Source organism: Plectropomus leopardus, chromosome 17 (genome assembly GCF_008729295.1).
Source record: "Plectropomus leopardus isolate mb chromosome 17, YSFRI_Pleo_2.0, whole genome shotgun sequence".
Taxonomy (NCBI): domain Eukaryota; kingdom Metazoa; phylum Chordata; class Actinopteri; order Perciformes; family Serranidae; genus Plectropomus; species Plectropomus leopardus.
In genome coordinates, this window is record NC_056479.1 from 19,797,457 (window position 1) to 19,817,966 (window position 20,510).

Genomic DNA, 20,510 nt, shown 5'->3' on the forward strand with positions numbered 1-20,510 from the left:
AGCCGTAAACATATTTATTTCTCCTATAAAGTTGGGTATTTTAACATGGAGGTCAGTGGGGAATGACTCACTTTCTGAGCCTGCCAGAGGTGGCCATTCAAAGAACTGCAGTTTTTGGCACTTTATTTTTCAGCCCTGGGTATTGCATTGCGTGAACACCATTTTCACATCTAACTGGGTGACTTAAGGGTTTATTTTAACCAAACAGAAGATGTTAATTATTGGAACAGTGGAAAGAAGAACCAATAAAGTTTTTTAATATTATTTCTTTCAACTTTGACCATATATTTAAAATAACATTCTGAGCCTGTCAGTGGCAAAAACAAACACTTTTAGTGGACACAATTTGACAATAGTTACATTTCAACCTGTTTCGCTCCAATCAATCACAAAAACATGGGAAAATAGAAATGAGGTTGAAAAATACTGATTTTACCGTGTAACAGGACTATGTTAATGATTACAATGAGGTTAATAATATGAACACTGACAATAATAGCAGCGGTGTTGCTACGAATCGAGGGTGTCATGGTGGTGGCAGTGTTACTTTTGTTATGGATGATTATGAAACAGTGAAGTTCTGTACCCATGCCCAAGTGTGTGCCAATGACCAAGTCATCAGAGCTACGTCCCCTCACACTGCTCCTGTACGTGGTCCCTGTCACCCTCATGGAGCTGCTACGTCGATGGGGCTCGGGGGCAACCTCTGGCTCCGGAGGAGGGGGAGGCGGAGGTGGTGGTGGTGGAACTAGAACACACACACATATTGGCAATGCAGAGGATGAGCAAAGGTGTATGAAGGGCACCTGAGTTGCATTTTAATGAGCCAGTGAATCTATATTGGCAGCCATCTAACCCTCACACCCCTCATCATTCACCCACACATATACACCTCCAAAATATGCATACACCAAAAAAAAAAAAAAAAAAAAAAAAAAATGAAAAAGGACAAATGTGCGCACACACCTGGCGCTTTGTATCCAAGGAAGCGTGAGATCTTGCTCTGGCAGTGCTCCTGCTCCTCATACGTCAGCAGCTGGTAAACAAACTGCCAGATCACCTGTTTGGCTGGAGTATCCAGCACCGGGAACACATCCACGATCAGAGTGTCAACATTCCTGTTGCCATGGAAACACAGGCAAGGTGACAGAGATCGCCTGGTTGCCCAGTCAGAGGTCAAAGTTGAATTTGTGGATGTGGTCACCCACATATGCAGGAAACTACACACACATTTAAAAGGGGCACTCCACCAGTTTTACACATGACTGAAAGTTTACTCATCACAAGGAGTGTCCCAAACTTTAAAAGTAATTTACCAACCAGGGATGGGCTGATGAAATTATACTACTACTACTACTACTACGTTTTAAGACATGTAGGATATGGATCCAGTGTTTTGAAGATTTACCCATACTAGGGACGAAAAATCAAGATACCTTGGCTTCTGTTGTTTCAATTTTGAAAAGTCATTCTTTGGTATGTCTCTTGTAAGTCCCCAAACTTCAACACTAAATCTCTAAAGTACCCCTTTTATTACAATCAGACATTTACAAACATAATTTATTTGCCTGAATATGTGACTACCTATTAAAAATCTTGATTTGTCTAAAATGTATTCCCATGAGATCCAAGTTTGTTCCCTGATCCCTTCGCTATATGTCAACACTCAAAGCTGTAGATGGTAGCTTTTATAAAACATAACTTTTTTAATATTTGTCAAAACAGTCACTATATTCACACAGACATATAATCTGAGAAAAAAATCCTGTTCTTCTGCAGAGCCATAGGCATCAAAGTTTTCAACTGTATCTTTAAGCACCTGATTTTAATGTTTTTCTGCCTCCACAATGCACCTTTTCTTAAAACGAACTTGTAAATTATGGTTTAATATACAAGCACGTAACAGACTCAACAGTACACTCATCATATCCAGTTGCTCCTCTCAATAATTGCTGTCCCCTCCCTTCCTCGTTTGTAAATCACTTTCCATCCACCCTCTCACTCCCCATATCTCACCCCACTCCCCCTCCTTTTCTCCCAATCTTTTCCCCTCCATTTTCTTACCTGTGCTGAAAGAAGTTCTCCAGAGCCTTGCAGATAGTATACCTCTCCTGGATGGTCAGCAGGTGCTCCAGCTGTTGTCCGAATGTGCGGCCCTGAACCCGGATACTGGGGGGCAGAATCTCTGCCACCCACTGCAGAGAGCTGAGAACAGGGGAGCGGGCTCGCTCTGTGGGAATGCCGCCTCCCGCAAGGTCCTGCTCTGCCAGAGCAAAAGTAGGTGGACCGTCCTCCACTACCAGAGTGGGCATGGCACCACTGCCCTGGAGCATGGACACCACCTTCTCATGTGAGGAGGTCCTACATGTAGACACATGGCACACATGGAAAGCTCTTTACACAAATGAACAGTTATAACATTTAACATTTGTAAGATGAAATCAGATTCCCGCTCTCTTCAACGACTGAAATATAAAGGGGAACCATATTACCATATTTACATTTACCTCTAAATGAAATCATTTTCTGTATTATTAGATTGAGGCCCAGTCCCATTTCTTATTTTTAGCCTTTGTTTTCAAAATGCCACATTGTCCCTTGGAGCAGAGTTACATGGAGCGGTGTTTGAAATCTTCCCCTATGAAATGGTACAACCATTAAAGCCCCTGATATGTCATCTGTGGTCATCGATGCTGGCATTTACATGAACAGACGGGACATTGCGAAAATGTAGTCTTTAGCTGTGGTGATTTCTCTTGCGTGGCCTATAGGCATCCTTTTGCAGTTGCAAGGATGCTCACGATTCATTCACAACTGAACTTTCACGCTATAGATCAATCAAACAAATCATTAAATAACAATCAAGCCACTGAGAGTGCTCTGTAGGCTAACATTAGCAGCAACTTTGCTTCTGGACTTTTTAAATTTTGGGCATCATATGCCACCAATTGGGGGGGGTGTAACAACAAAATTCAGGACTGTCGTGAAAAAATCAGCAATATCAGTGTAACCTTAGCTAGCTAGTTAGCTACCAAGACAGCAGCATACTAGGGATGTCTTTTATTTTGCTTAAAGAAAAGGACAGTCACAAACTGAAACAACAATAAACTAAGATAATACAATGGTTATCGGAAGTTTTAAATCTTATATAAATATATTTGTGTGTTTCTTTTGTTGCTTGTGAAGCCATCCTGTCGGTGGTTTCTCTTAACAGTCTGTTAGAAGTGTGATTCTGAAAAACCTCGGTTTGGAGGGCCATGTAGCCTTTATATTTGGGATTGGGCTGTAGAAACTGCAGGGTTTGATCTAAAACTTGGGCACAAATTTGCAAAGAATTTGTAAAGTGAATGCAGCTGAGAGAGCTTAACCTCATGTCCAGTCCATTGAGAAACAGGATGCGGTCTCCTGGTTTTAGACCTGCCTTGTCTGCTGGGCTTCCTACAGAGCAGAAAATGAGTAAGAGAAGTCTGATTGATAATTTCCCCATTACATGACTAAGGTACTGAATCTTTGTAAAGATTCAATACCATTATGTGTAATATCAGTGTTATTACAACGTATTAACTAAAAATACTCAAACACGATACATACACACTAATAATCATAATGAACTACATCCAAACACATTTTTTTAACTCACCAGGAATGACAGAGTCAATCCACACTGGAGCATGTCCTCTAAGAGTGAAGCCAAAACTTGTGTTACCTTTACACACTCTCACTGTCCTACAGAGACAAATTTGAGCTTTGATTAATGGCAGGACTGAAAAATAAACAAAGGCCTTTTGAATTATAAGAAAAGCAGGTAATCAAAAATACTAATCTCTATCTCAAGTAATTGCTGAATGTGCATGGTTAAAGTCTGGGTAAAGTAAAATCAGAGATTTCTTTTTTAACACATTCTACATGTTAGAAAATACTTTTTGAAAACTTAAAAAACTAGGAAATATACAATACAGAATTGTGGTGACCATTTTTCACTATTTTCACATCTAAGATTTTTGGGGCGGGCTTGAAATCATGGCTGGATGAGGCACAGGAGCATCCTTATCATAACCCTTCCCCTGCAATATAAATGTAATTACAAAGAGCGCAAATCATCAGTGTTGTTTCGTTCACTCGTTCACTTGTAAACAAATAGTCATCACCAATGTACCTTTCAGTCTTTTAGCCCAGATTTGCTTTTCCGGCTCAGCAGTGACTGCTCACTGTGCTTTATGCAAACATTAGCTTCTATTAGCTACTGAATGAAAGGCGGCTGCTGTGCAGTAAATCAACAATTCTTCAGCTCGAGGGGTGTGTTTGCTTTGTGCTACTAAGTTAGCTGCTAATGACAGTCAGACGCTTTGCATTGGCTTGTTCTTTGGCTCAGCTTCCTGAGCGTAATAATGAAAAACTCGATTATTTTATCATTATGATTTGATTTGATTTGATTTGATTAAAATTTGGCACAGTGGTTAATAACATACTTTCCTGTGATGTGGCAAATTCAGAACACACTTATTTTTGCTTTACCCGGACTTTAATATGATAAAGTTAATGTTTATAATTTTCTACTGCATGGGTTACCATGGAAACCCCGTTAGACTCAAAAAATATGACATAATGGACACAAACTGTGCTTAAGTGAGGGTGGTAGAATTAATTAATCACTATACCTCATTACACACAGTGTTGTGGCTGCAATCTGTTTAAAAAGTTATCTGCTATTAGTCAAATAATGCAGTTTAAGCCAGAACTGTGGACATCCTGCAAATTTCCATATTCAGCAGACTACTTTAAATTCACATCCTGCATGAACAACCCCACTTAAATATGGACAGTATATCCCAGGGGAGCTGCGTAAGCCAGAGCCATCGATGAGATTAGCAGTTTTATGGGGCACTTAATTGCTACAATTTCAAGAAATTTCGACAGGATGTTTGTAAACATGTTATTTTTGTGTTTTTTAAAAAAACTGTGAAATGTGATGCAGATTTTTTTTTCATCTAACCACAAAACAAACAAAATTCATAAAGAGATGACAGGAAACAACGTCACAGCAGATGAAGAGCACAAGAAAACGGGCATGACTGTCTAAATAGGTTTATGTTCCCATTGGCTTAAACACCGGAGGGTCTATTTTTTCACCTAACTCCTACTCCTCTCAATTCATTTAATCCCATGCTTACACAGGAAGACTTGTCACAGCTGTTCTCATGTGGAGGTTTTATATTCCATAAGACGTAAGGAGAGAGATGACGTTATTTTAAGAGAAGGGTTTTCTTTGAAAGCTAAAAATGATATACACTGTGTGGCTGATGGGAAAAATGGGATGATGATGATGATGGGACTCCTGCTGATAAAAGGCCAAAACACGCAGGAAGCAGAAAAAGCAGAGCAAAGGAAATATTGTCAAATGCAAATCAGCGACATGATTGTTAACACAGACCTGCAGTTGGTGGTGGTGCCACTGGAGTGCCCAGCTATGAGTGAGGTGGTCTTGCGCATGCCGCGGGCGGGGGGGACCACACCTTCCTCGGCGTGGGTGCGTGGCACTGAACTGGCACGGGTGGAGACCAGGAGGCGTTCGGGGTGATCCTCACTCCGGCTGCGGCGAAGATGGTTACGGCTGGGGTCGCTGAAGCTCCGCCCTTTGAGCCTGCTCATCAGGCTCTGGGAAACGACCTCGTCAAAACGCTCCCGGTGCTTCTTGGGAATGAAGATCCTGGCGAACATTGCAGACACAAACTCAGATTCACACCAACATGACAACAAAAAAATCTAAATTCTTCAACCCAATCTTGTCCAGAGTATCCTGTAAAATAGAGGGATTCTTGTTCTGACTACATATTGTTTCAGCAGCAGGATGCACTTAATTGGTTCAAAAATAGTTCAGTCCATATCGTCTCATGGGAGAGCCGAGGCAGGTAGAACGGATTGGTCCAACATTAGTGTGTGTGTGTGTGTGTGTGTGTGTGTGTGTGTTTGAGTGTATGCATGTGTGTAAGAGAATGAAAGAGATGAGCTTTGTTTGTGTGGTCCTGTCAGATTAGCAGCTGCAGGTAAGAGTGCTCAGTATCAGTGACAGCTCACAGCTAATATGCGAAAAAGGAGGAAGCTCAGAGCCAGAGCCACCTCTGGGAGAAAGTGCTCCACTCCCCCTACCAGTGTTATTTTCCCTCCCATAATCAACTTCCAATGCCTTCATCCTCTTAAAGCAAAAACCCACCCACCCCTGGATACTCTTATATATCAGTTTGTGAGATTTGATGTTGTTACAGTGTCAGTTTTGTGGTGCACCCACTTTCTTCCAGTCTGTTTTGTGTGCTGCAAACATGTAGATGAAAAGAATGTGTCAATAAAATTAAGACTGCAGAGGGTGTTGGCATCAAACTTTAAACAAAGAGGGCTTGTATTACAGCTGTCTGAGGCTTGGTGTGAAAATTGGTATCACTGCCTCTTTTATGACACATTTCTCAGTGCAAGATTGTTAAACATCAGCACACAATTGTAAAGAAGGCAGCTTTTTTCTGTCTGTTTCCCCAAACCTGACATTTCCCACTGATGTTTTACTCTCCTTGAAATGTCTACTCCCATTAAACCCCCTTGTAGCTGTGCTGTCTGCTGCATGAGATTTATATTAGGCCAATTATTTGCGAGAAAGATACATAACAAAACAACAGAAATGACCCAGAAATGGAAGAATCACTGCCAATAACTGTGTTTGGATAAATGTTTTAGGCTTCCTTTAAATATAGGACGCTGTCTTCCTTTTTATTTCTCTTTTATGTGTCGCACACATGCACAAGAAAACCTTCATCTCACACCCATGTATACACACCTCATTTGTCCCTTTTCTATTTTGCATATCTTCCCTCCCATCCCGCCTACAAAATGATGCTGCCTCCATTCTCTCTGTCTTCTACGTGAATCTCCAGGGTACTTTCGCCGTGCAGAGGAGAAAAGAGCGCTTTGGTTTTCAGAGTGCACCAGTTCCAATGTGCATCTAAATGCACAGCACAACTCAAAATGCTACTGTTGAGAATAAGACTCAGTGGTTAAGTCTGGTTTTCAAAGCTCTCACAGTCCCTTTGCAGGTATGTTTGGGGAACATTGTTAGGAGGCAAGGATAAGATGATTTGGTGTTTTCGTAAAAATAGCACAGCAAGTTTTGGGTTTGAATTAAGAGTGACAAGTAAGCTGCGCTGCCTCCATACCAATATCATACAACCAAAGGTTGAGGGAAGCTGACAGATATTTCCCCTCTGGAGATTTCTTAACTAGACAAAAATCTGATTCACTACAGTTCACAGGTTTGCACACATACACAAACAGCTACCCCGAACACCTTCACATTGATCCAGTAAAACCTTAGACCATAAAGCCAATCTGTGTGTAGGTGTAACAAAAACATTGTAACTTTGTAACTTCTATAAATCAGGTCATACACTCTGAAGGAGAAAATCCTAGTTAAACTACCTCCAACAAATCCCAACTAACAGCTTGTGCTTATCACAAATAAATATACTAAATTCAATACAGTCACAATTTCAGTAATATTAGTTCCCATTAAGACACAACAGTGTATTATGAAACATGTTTTGGTTATTGCACTGTATTCTTATCAGACACCAAGTGAAAAACTGCCCTCAGCATTATAATTAATGTGATTTCAAAATCTAGTCATTGGCTGCATTTGATTGTACAAAACATATAAATATTGCAGATTTTCTGCTTTGCAGTCCATGCATCAGTCCTGTGTCCAATTATAGCACAACACACTTGCATCTTATTTATGGCTGTTTATTGCAAGTGAAAATGTCCCCAACAGTATAAAGTCAACAGCAACTGCAGCAACAGTACAGTTTGCCCCTTCCACAGTTTCTCCAAGTCATACACACACATTACAGTCACATAATGAGAAGTTAACTGCTGATTCAGTGTTTTGTGTGAGTTAAACCATCTGTGGAAACACTGCTTGTGGCACAAGCAATTACAACTTTACAACAAAAGACTAAGTCACAAAAAACATATCAAACATTGCCATTAAAACAGCATTAAAGGGGCTCTATGCGGAATTCAGAGGGAAATTATGAGTTGACTGGACGCAATTCTCAATATATAGGTGGCTAGCAACTAACTCCATAAACTGTGCTAAATAACAGCGCCAGTGCTGATAGTGCTAACAGTGTTAGCTGGGGGGGGGGGGGTTAGGCTCTGCTTCCGCACCATCGCTTATATTGTGATATCATACAAAAACCATATGAGCGCAGTGCACGGTGGCAGTGATGAGTTAGCCAGAGGAATACATACATGTACTAACATTCAATACAAACGATGGAGATATTATTATTATAACACACACATATAGGTAGCATGATTATGCACCTATATGTGTAATTATTTGCTCAGGACATCATTACTCCAGCTGTTAATTGCTATATTAATGCTCTGACTGTTGCATACAGAACGTTTAAAAATGTTGTAATTAAACCACTTTTAAAGAAGCACAATGCAGAAGCTTCTGATCACATTACCTGTACCTCTCAACACAGCAAAAACAGTTCTAATTAAGAGTCAGAAAGTACCTGTGCATCCTTGTGTTTCACCACTGCATTCAAAACCATCAATTACAACACATTATTAAAAATAACTGAAAAGTGACCTGGACTCTTTGGCAGTATGGTAACATTTTTTTCAAAAACTATCTACATGTGTCAAAGTAATTCATCACATGGTGTACCACAGGGATCAATCATGGGTCTCCTTCTGTTTCACTTCAATGTTAAACATTAACCCATCATACAGACTTTACATTACGATACTTATGATATCACACCACATCATATCTCTCAGGCCTTGGATGACATAAGTCCTATCAGTACACTCTGACTGTATTATGGACATACACATGTAAATGTGATGCCAGGCTGGACAACTAAACATGAAGCTCACCTAGAAAGGTAAATAACTTCCATAGATAAAATTTTATCTGCTTACGATGCAGACACCCACATAAATAAAGGCCTAGGGAAATAGTGTATGTAGGTGACAGTGATAAAGTGCTGTGTGTGTTCATGCTGCAAAATATCAACACTTCCCTGCAGGGCTGAAATATGCTCGTTTGCGACACCAGGCTGCTCTGAAGTGCTATCTCGAGGGTCAGCAAGAGCAGAACTACAACGACTCCAGGCAAAGACATAACGTAACAACACTGATTAGTAGACGAGAAAATATTGGGTAATATTGGGTCTGAGACTGAGACTGAAGTTGGTCTAAGAGAGATGAATTTATATGAAGAATGGCAGAAAGGTTGCAGATATACATATGAGAGCCCCGGTTGGCAAAACATGACAGAGCCAAAGACAAGGTAAGAGAGAAAATGAGAGCTACAGCTCTTTCTAGGCCAGGGTCATGTAACTATTGGGAATGAAGCAGGCTTGCATGTGCTAACAGGCGATGTAGGCCACAGAACTTTCCCAAACTACACTCATACATCACCACGGTTACGCCGACAAATGGCAGACAGGGAAAACAGAACAGAATGGGGCTATTTATTGTGCATTTATAACGGTCACAGGCCCAGCTCTATTAGATTTCCATTACCCTTATCACCTCAGACACCTCTCTGTCATGATACAGTCTTAGTCAAAGAATATGTCACTACTCAAATCTTCTAAGCCAGCCAAAACAAATGAGCAGAAACTTCACAGCTCTCCTCCGTTAAAGTTGGATGTAGGCCTTGGGATGCCCTCAATTATAAGGAGGGCGAGAGGAGTCTATAATTAGGCCTGAAGGAGTGGTGGATCAAGGACACAGCACACAGAGGGATGAATGACAATTGCAATCAGCTGGAAAACTCATTGCAAGAGCCATTATTGTCAGACCCATTTATGATCAGCTAATTTAACAGCCGGGCCAGATATGATTTTGCATTCACAAAGCATAGCAGTAGAGAGATGAACAGCTCTACAGAGTTGAAACAAAAAAAAAGCCACAGAAAGCAAAAAGAAGGAAAAGTATCAGTACTGATTTGGAGATGTCAAACTCTGAGGTTTGCAAGAATCTTGCAGTTTTCACAGCATGTTTCACATACTGGATTCAGATTCAGGGAAGGTACAGAGTTTATTATTTTTACATGCTGACAGAAAGTGTAAAATAATCATCAATACAAACTTGATAACAAGTTGCACAACGACACTTCAGCAACTTCAGATACAAGTCAGCACAAACAACACAAAGCACAGTGAACACTGCTGAGATCAAAGAAAAGTGCCATACCGAAAGTGTCTGGAAAGGCTCCTATCCCTTCCCATGGCTCTTCAGGGCTTTGAGGAAGTGCCTGAGCTCAGTTAAGCAATGCAAATGCCTCTCTATCTCGGTGAGTCCCCATCTAGTTTGAACAAACAAACTCTCCCGGACAAAGGCGAAAGAAGAGAAAGATGAGAAAAAGGAAGGTGCTCTGGATCTCAAAAGCGCCTGCTGCAGGCTCGGAAAGCAGCCAGAGGAAGAAAAAGAGAGAATAAGAGAGAGGGAGGGTGTACACTGTAACGGTGACTGTGGTTCACACCCCTCACACCTCCAAAACATCCTCAGGTAGCATCATCAGCTGTGCTCCAACTTCGTGTTTGTGGCATCACTCTTTTTTTCATTCCCATCTTTTGTACCCTTCTTCCTCCAAAGAAGCCAGGGTCGAGGTCACCGCAAGGTAGTCTTCTTCGTCGCCGTTAAAGGATAATCCTTGTGACAGAGTCATCCATCATTTAGCAGCAAGAGGTAGTGAGTGACAATTCTTCTCTTCCCTCAGTGGAAGAAGGAAAGAATGAGATGAACAGAGGAATGAGTGAGAAGGGAGAGAGAAGTGAAGAAGAGAGGAGAGCCCCAGTGGAATTCCATAGGCAGGTCAGCACAATGGTTGCATGCATGTGTCTGTGTGTGTGTGTGTGTGAGCGTAAGAACAAAAGTGTGTGCATGAGTGAAACTTAAAACAGTCACGTCTACCCGACTTCTATAATGACATATACCTGAATGTCTCCAAACATCTCCAGCCCCAAACAACCTGACAGATTCGTAAAACATTTGTAAATGCAGAACTGGTGCTCAAGTAATCATGAAAAGAAAAGAAAAGAACTTCACTGCATCCTTAATCCTGGGTTATCAGTCTAATTAATTCACATCTTTGAAGTCTATATACAGATAGAGTATCAGACAAAGGCCTTCACTTCACTATAATTACATTCAATTACCATAACACTGCAGAAGCGCATGAGCAAAAGAGCGGATAGATGTTCCGAGATTGACTCTAACGACACTCCAGATACATAATCTTTTGCATAACTTTCAAGTCTTCAAGCACTCGCTAACCCCCGGGTTTCAGAGCCGTTTAAGAATCGACACCAGCAAATGTGTCAGAAACCTAAGAGAGAATTTATTAAAAGAAGTAGGCTGCTTAAAAATAGAACACATCCTGTGGGAGGGCGAGGCAAATCGGCGAAAGGGACAGAGGCAGACTGAGCAGAGCGTGGCCCAGCTGGTCAAGTTTTACAAGGCAGTACAGAAGGAATAACTGTAAGCTGTTAAACACACCTCCTATCTTATGATACCCGGCCTCTTATTATGGGACTGAGTTTTTATGCGTGTGTGTGTGAGTGTCACAGGAAGTGACAGTGATTGAGGTCGAGGGAGTGAGACTGACAGGTTGACAGACAGAAATAAGGGGAGGAGAAAGGAGGCGAATAAAAGAGGGAGATTCATCTTCAGTGTCAGACACATAGATTCTCCACACTCAAACAACACACTGACACCCAGATCATAACTTACAGTGTCTGGTTTCTTAATCTTTAATTCAAAAGACTCACCCACAACTGTTAAGATCACTTTGATTAGGAGCTCCGGGGTAACCAGTGGATTAGAGTAGAAAACAGGCAATATCAACATTTTCAGACTAGCTCTCACTCTGTATCTTTAATCTGTTTTCAACAAAAATTGGAGGGTATATAAAAGGTTTATTTTGTGGGAAAACCCACTAGAAGTCTTTACCACTGCCAGGCTCTGCAGTGGATGAGTGTGCCTTAATTTTTTTTGTCTGTTGTGTCATGCTTGACATCACAATCGCTTCGACAAACAGGTTAGTAAACAGAAGAAGGCAGCATGGAGGCCAGTGAAAATGATACAGCGCTTACTTCTTTTTTTAATTTATTACTTAGTCAATCTTTCTTTCAATATCAGAACCAACTAATTTTAAGAGATGTTTGAGCATTGGACAAAAATGGACAGAATTTTTTGGCAGTGTGTCATTGCATCACACTAGAAAACTGGGCAAAAATTAGCATGTCCACCCAGTTGTATTTCCATCACTGATGATGGAAGTCGATAAATACGTATGACTACTGCAAAGTCAGTTGTTCCAGGAATGAATTCCCATTTGTAACCTTTTCTGTTACAGACAGAAGCCAGATTTAGTGGGTCTTTTGTCCAGTGGGAAAGGGGCTTTAGTTTGTTAGTTTAACATGCTGATATTTGCTATTTAGCACTCAACACAAAGTACAGCTGAGGTTGATGGCATTGTTATTAATTTTGTAGGGTATGGGCAATTTAAAATAAGGGTGTGCCATATGAGAAATTGAAATACCACAATGTTTTTGACCATATACCATAACACTGATATTGTGACAATATTACAAAATATTTACTGAATGAGATTTTTGATCGATTATCAGTAATGGCTTTTTTTGTATATAAATCAACATTGGCAAACATGTGGATGCCCATTTCCAATCTGTCATTAGCATAGTTAGCACTCCTTACCTCAGAAGTCTGACTTGGCTTGTTTATTATATTATATAAATGTTGCTGTCACCCTGGACATCCCGCCGAAACATTGTTCAAAAACTAGCAGCTCAATGAATTGTTGCTTGATAGTCTATATTAAAAAAAGGAACTTGTCGTAGTGTATTTGTATTGAACAGCCAAATCCAATTCAACCGACAATATCTCATATCACTATATTGATATTGTATCAATTAATTGCCTGGCTCTAAATTTAAGTAAAACTTTTGACCTGATAATGGCGTTATGGGAAAAATTAGGGGATCACCAAAGCTATAACAAATCATCTTGAGGGGTATACAAATGTGTGAATCAAATTTCAAGGCAATCTAGACTTTTCACTCAAAGACATAAATGTCAACCTCACAGTGACACTGGAGGAAAAGTCAGGGGACTTTCTAATTCATTAGGATTTTACCTTTTGTCACCATGGATATCTGTATCAATTTTCATGACAATCCATCCATCTGATTTCAGTCTGACCAAAGTGGTGGACAGACTGACTTTGCTATCCCTAAAGTCAAGCATCTAGTATGTCAAAAACTAAAAAAAAGTCGTCATGAAACACACCTATTACAAATATATTCATCAGCAACACATTTCCCTAAGAGCAGAGAACTTCCACATCACATTTTCTTCCCCAGATGCCGGAGACATTTCATTGTCAGCAGCAGCCATTAACACCAACACCAGCCTGAGGCATGACTCATGGGCAACCTGGGAGCAAAACTCCCTCAGGCTCCTACAACGGAAACATGTTCACCATGTTGGCCATAAAGAGCTATTCAAAACCTGATAATTATTTTTAGCCATTTTCCAGAGTCAGATTTGCACAGCCTAATTGGCAGAAAAAAAAGCATGTTGCTGCACAAAACTACAGCACAAACAGCGCTGATAATGACAAGACAATGACACAGAGGGGGGGGAAGAGGAAAAACTTTGCATATCAAACACTACAGCCCACCTGAACTAAAAATGTCAGGATGGAATTACGGGCAACAACAGCTATCTGAAGATTTATCTAAAGAGAGATTCAGGCTCTTATTGGGAGAGTTACTGTACTTTTCTCACTGGCTAAAGGTGAGGAAAACAACTAAAACAGTTCTCAGTCCTCTCTGGATACAGCTAATGCATAATTAATGGGACTGCTGTGCAAAACAAACATTACAAAGCATTTTCACAGGCAGCTTTCTAATGTGCTATCAAAGCTGCCATACAGACAGCTGTGTCAGAGGAAACTGAGATGGCTGGACAAACAAGCTTAAGCTAGAAGGCGAGCAAATTACTCTAAAAATGATTCACCGGAAGAACTGAATGCTAATTTATTGTTACTAGACTACAGAATGCTTTAAACTCGATACAGCTTATTTAATGACCAAGCATAACTCATAAATAAACTTGGTTTCAACTTACACGCTACAAAATTTGCAAATTTACATTGCCAAACTGTTTTCAGTACTCACCTGAGGCAGCAATTCATAATTTCTTCCCACATAGAACTTCAAAGCAAGGACTGCATGCACGTGTGTGAGGGAAACGGCGCTGTGTGCACGCGCTCTAAGCATCTGCATGTTTTTCTGTTTTCGTATGTGTGCCTGTCTCAACCAGCAGCAGCAAACTGGCTGTAGCGGCTCAGAGCTGCATGCAGAGGAGGGAATAAAGAGGATTCAGTGATGTGATCCACAAAAAAAATGGTGTGTGTATCAAAGAGTGCATCACAGCTGACAGGGAGAAACAGGAAAGAAAGAAACCAACACAGAGAAAGTCAAAGTGAGAGGAAAAGATAGACGGCGGAGAGGTATTGTTTTGGGTTTTGATTTCCTGATCAATGCTGAGGAGGAGGAAATGCAATATTCTGCAGCAAATGTCTAACTATACTCTTGTGTACTGAACCTGAGACAGAACAATTCAAGAAACCAAGAGCAGCAGTCAATGCCTGGCATCAGGTCAGCTACCTATATGTGCTCTGGTTGTACACCTCTACCACATTTCACATTAAACTGCTGTTAGTGTGTTACCTGATGAAACTATTGATTTCATGAGGTAACATAGTTTTTATTGCTGTGTGAAGGCTGAGTGGTTACAGTGAATCCTATAGCCGAACTGTCTATAACAAACAACGGACCATGACTCTCTCTGGTGCACCTTTACAAGTGCTCTCCAAAACAATGATTATGAGAAAATGAGATGTACAGCACAGCCACAGTTTTATCGGCACAAGGATTTCAGCTAGCCTTGTTGAATATTAATTTTCTCACAGTGCTAAACAGAATAAATTATGGATGAGTGATTGATTTAGGTTTTAATTTTTTTGGATGTTTTTCTGCATTTATTAAAAAATGCACAGATTGGATTAGTTGAAACATCTCACTGGGCTGTTAATAAACTGCGCTCCAATGTTTCGTTAATGTTTTACAGTTAAGATGATGCTCATATCCAATTATTTATGGATGTTTTTAGCATATACAGATGTATTTAATTATGTACAACCACAACAACAACAAAAAAATAATAATCTCAGGAAAGGTTTGGTACGTTAGTATAGAATAGTATTGAGGCCAGGCATAAGGGAAAGTAATGAGAGGGAAGATTTTTTTTTTTTTTTTTGCATTTTGTTTTGTTATTGCATTTTAATATATTTAGAATAAAGTCAAAATGTCCTCTGGTACATCAAATTGTGTCTTGTCATTCAAAATGTCCTCTCTGTATCTGTATTGGACGGCATGGATACCATAAATACTAAATTGTGGAAATCACCACCCACAATACGAAATTATCATGATGCTTCAAACACGATGTATTATTGCAATTTTAATACCTTTTGCGATATGCTGAATTTTGTGCTAACATATTCAATATTCTGCAGTTTATGACCTTTTTTAACAGGCAGACAGCCTGACCAACACTGTCACAAAAACTGACTGATCCTGTGACCGTGAAAAAAACTCAGCACCATCTAGTGGAAAGCAATGGATTTTTTTTCTGCCATAAAGTTTAATTCATTTTTGTAATATTAATAATTGATATAACAACATAATGAATATTGGGGTCTGTGTATCAATACATTATTAGCAAGGAAAATATCCCAGTACTTTGCTGTATCGACTTTTTCCCGCCACCCATAATCCATACCATCGTATCTGTCCATTACCAGATATTTCTTCCAAGTCTGAGTCGTATTTCTTCCAAGTCGAACAGATGTCGTTTTTGGCACAATTTCTTCAAAGCCATACCCACTCATCAACTCGTTTAACTGATAAATTATTTCTGTGTTACTAAATGCGATTCTAAAGTACATTTTAGAGGCAGCCATATGCAAAAAATGCTACTAATTTCATAATTCACAAAAATTTGACTTTAATCTGAAAACGTCACGTTTATTCTCAACATTTCGAATTTGTCAAAATGTGAAAAATAAACAAATGACTAAATCTTTCTTTTTATTCTTATGACTGGCACTAATACTGATAGTCCGTCTTTCCTCTTGTAATGCAAAAAAAAAAGAGAAATGTTTCTCCTCTCATTTTTCCCCTGATGTGTGGCCCTGCTACTCTTCTATAATTTGCTCATTAGGCAATAAGTTCCCCTATAAATAAACATCCTAGTTACTTCCCAACAAGCAAAACTAAAATGCAATTCTATATTCACTGTCACAAATACCCTGCAAGAGCTTAGACTGGAAACAGGGCTGCAGGCTAAAATATTCATGCATTGTCCCGGCTGCATCACTGGCAGTGACAGACACTGAAACAAGACGTAAAGCCACCACAGTAGAAGAACTTCGTTGCACAGTGAATCTGATTTCTATTTGCAGAGAGGTCTGTATTAGTGCGAGGGGAGAGTAGGTGTAACAGTTTTAAGAGATTGTCTTGTATCTGACAAGCTTCTTTGATAACTGCACGAGAATGATTTAAAGACTTGTTTTTCACACAAACATGCACAAAAACACGTTTGACATACAAAATCTGCCTGAGCAACTGATTGGTTACCTGACGCTGTCAATCAGCTGCTGATGCTCCTCTGTGATCAAGATGTCGGGCAGCGCCTCGGCCAGACTCTCCACATCCCTCTCGGCAGCATACTGTTTGAGCACCTCAAACAGCTGTTCCTTCACATCTGGCTCCTCTCCGAGAACCTCCTCCACCTGATGGATAAACAAATGACAGGAATCAGAATCAAAATAAAATTGAAGCAAACACCAAAAAAAATTGCAAACATGTATTTAGCACTCACTTTCTTATTGAACTCCATGGCCTTGTGGGCACGACTCTCCCTCACGCTGTCCCCGCTCTGCGACAACACCCTCATGCTGCTGCTCAGTCGCTTGGGCCGCCGGGCCATACTGAGCACGCCCAGACGCAGGGGCCGACCCTGAGCCGCTTTGATCATGGCCGCCGCCGTTTCATGATGCTTCACTGGGATGCCATTGACCTCCATGACATAGTCCCCAGCCTTGAGACCATTGCGACCAGCTGGACCATTGGGCATGCAGTCCTCCACCATCAAAGGGCTGTCGCCGACGATAGTGAAGCCAAAACGTCCATCTGGTCCGGGAGTGATGTCAATCTGAAAGAGTGAAAAACATGCTTGCCACCTCAGTGATGTTGCCATCTGATTGTTGTGTTTGTTTTTGGTGGTTTTCCACCGATTAAAGGTCCAGTGTGTAATATTTTAGGGGGATTTAATGGAATCTTGCAGTGAGGACGCAGATTGCAACCAGCTAAAACTTCTCCTGGTTAAAATTTTCTTCAGTGTTAATTGGTCAGGAGGTTTTTACTGGGAACAGAAATATCCACAGAGGTCTCTTCCTCTCTAAACAAACAGACCAGGTGATCAAAACCAAAAAACACTGAATAAAGCAGTTTCACATAAAATAGCAGTGTTTTTTTCCAAGGCTTTCATCTCTGAGGCGCTGCTAAAAATGTCAGCAAACACTAAAAACGTGAATGTCTAAGTATTTGGTTTGTCTGTTCTGGACTACTGTAGAAACATGGCGGCGCTACATGGTGATCTCTGTAGACAAGGAACAGCTTCCTATGTAGATATAAACAGCTCGTTCTAAGGTAACGAAAACACGATTCTTATTTTCAGATGATTATACACTAAAAAAAAACCACACTGATTATATTATATTCCATTACTGCTGATATATCCCCCTAAATCCTACACACTGGACCTTTAAAAACACAAATTTCATCAGATTGTCAGATGACCTGTTCGATCCGTGACACCACTCCAATGCTGGGTGGTACCGTCTTGAGGGTCTGAGCCAGAGCGATCAGTGCCGGTGTGCTGAGGTTGGTCACATCCTGGCCCTCGATGTCCACCACCTGGTCCCCGGGCTGCAGGCCAGCCAGGTATGCACTACTGCCCTCCACCACGGACAGGATGTAGCTGGGCCCTGTGCCACCCAGTCGGAAGCCGAACGCCTCGGGCCAGTTCTGATTGGTGGCTGGAAGGCCGAGAACTGCAGGATGGAGAGAAGATGTAACATGGAAAAGTTGAAATGCATTAAACTTTCGTAATTGGTTTTTGATTAGGCCGTGAAATGCTTTATTAATTGTATGATATGTATGTCATATTAGCATGTAGGAGCGTCACTAATCTGGTACAAGTTGCTCAAAACAGACGAGCAAGGTACGAGCTGTAAAATGGAGGTCAAGCTGTCCACTGGTTTAAATAGGGCATCTCAGTAATGGAGCTGCATATCTGTAGCAGCAGGTACACAGGTCTGTGTAATAAAGCCACAAATATAATGACACACAAGTCACATTTTAAGACTGACAGATAGTGAAAGGACAGAATAGTGCGAAGGAGGTTATTTCTGACTTTTGGTATCTCGCCCACATGAACTGCTGGCTTTCCCCTGGTCATTGGCCTCATTCTACTACAGCGGGAAGTGTCCCAGCAGGCTCGCTTGACTTCATCTCCACTCATCTACAGCCATCTAGATACGTCAAAGATATATATAGGACATTATAGGGATCGGTCAGTCCACTTTATGATGTTATCTGTTGAAGATTTCTCACCAAACACCCCAAAACCGCCTCTTATTCTGCTTCACGGGTTGAAGATGTTTCCTTAAATTTAGTTCATTTATCATTTTCCAATCATTTTGTTCTACCCACTTGTCATTTGCACACTTCAAGATTATATTTAAAGGCTACTTACAATAAATATGCCATTATTAGGAACTTAGTTGAATCTGCTGTTTGTATTAACGTCATATTTCTGTCTAAAAGCATAAAATACCTGCGTATAAGTCATTTGATGAAACATGTTTGCCTCAAGTCACAGCGGCACTCCCACTCTCATCAACTTAGATTTTAATCAAGTCTTCATATTATGAAATGACTCCAAGGTGCAAATTTAGATGGGAAATTTTGACAGAAATATAAGAGCACACTTCTGTAAGATACATCACAAAACTGCAGACACAAACAAATGCATGCAGTCATCAATCAAACCTCCAGCACCAAACTGCTCTGCTCTTTTCTTTTTATAATTGATCAGAGGAAGAGGAAAAGAGAGACAGGCAGAGAAAGACCAAATTAGAGACAAGAAGTAAGAAAAGTACCACAAAAGTGCGTAAGAAGTGAGGAAATAAGTCTGTGCAAGACTTTGCAAAGAAATGCAGAAATGTCTGATCTGCCTCAATGTAAAAAAAGACCAAGATCTCTCAGAGAAGGGGGCTGAATATTCAGGGTGAGATGCGGCTGAGTGCATAAAACATATATTAGATCCAAAGACTCACAAAGAGCCACAGAATGTGGTGTCAGCTTGCTGGGAGGAAACATCAACCTGCAGCTGATTATTGATCTAAAATAGATTGAAAAATCACTGACATGGAGCCACGGATCATAATCTTTCCTCTCAGTGGGTTGTTCCTGTTCTCTCGCTCCAACCTACGACCCACTTACACAATGTCAGCTTTAGATCCTTTCCTCTCTATCGTACCTCCAGCAGCTAAAGCAGTTCAGGAACGTCATGTCAAAAAAATTACCATTCAAAGAAAGACTTACAGAAATCTTTGGATGCACTCCGGGTTCCAGACTTGCTCTGGCGCAGGGAGAAGCGGCCCTTTCTGCTCAGGAAACGCCTCATCCTTGCCCGGCTTGCGGCAGGGCACGTTCCAGCCAGCCTCCCTTCGCCCCCGGCCTGGAGGTTGACGCAGCCAAAGAGTGCCCTTGGACACCTTTGAGCTGCTCCTCACCTGAGCTCACTGCCTCCAAAAGCCTCAACCCTTCTAGGCAAATCAGGCGAACCCAAGAGGTCACATCTGTGGGTTATCTGGGCCGCCTGTTCTCAATCAAAGAACCAGCGGTCTGTGAGAAAAGGGAGGCCAGAGGAGAGGGGAGAGCAGCAAGTCAAGCTCTCCATCCTGGGTGAGGCGGTCCAGCCTCAGCCCCAGCCTCAGTCCAAACCCTATGGCTGAGCAATGATCAGAAAACTGGGACACACTCACTTGGTCCTGAAATGGTTCTTTGCAAGAAAAAGGTACTGCGAAGCCCCATTTTTCTATAAATACCTTTCCCTCTCTCTCTCCCTCTCCCACCCTCTCTCTCTGCCTTCCTCGGTTGCTCATGTGGATAGGGCTCTCTCAGAGGGCTGAGGAGTGACCCAGAAACCAGTGACACTTCTCTGATTATAGCGGCTGTGTTAACCTCAGTACTGGAACACCAGTTACAGAGATGTAGCCT

At 41.1% G+C, this 20,510-nt stretch overlaps 1 protein-coding gene across 1 annotated transcript in view; it reads right to left on the minus strand.

Annotated features, from left to right (window-relative positions):
* Positions 1 to 19,914, minus strand: part of grid2ipa (glutamate receptor, ionotropic, delta 2 (Grid2) interacting protein, a) — a 32,561-nt gene extending 12,647 nt beyond the window's left edge. Inside the window, 10 exon segments of the mRNA XM_042505630.1 lie at positions 587 to 748; positions 967 to 1,118; positions 2,065 to 2,361; positions 3,369 to 3,438; positions 3,641 to 3,726; positions 5,432 to 5,707; positions 16,800 to 16,954; positions 17,044 to 17,376; positions 18,024 to 18,277; positions 19,833 to 19,914. Coding sequence (XP_042361564.1) covers positions 587 to 748; positions 967 to 1,118; positions 2,065 to 2,361; positions 3,369 to 3,438; positions 3,641 to 3,726; positions 5,432 to 5,707; positions 16,800 to 16,954; positions 17,044 to 17,376; positions 18,024 to 18,277; positions 19,833 to 19,914 — 1,867 coding nt within the window.
* Between the last annotated feature and the right edge of the window lie 596 nt (positions 19,915 to 20,510).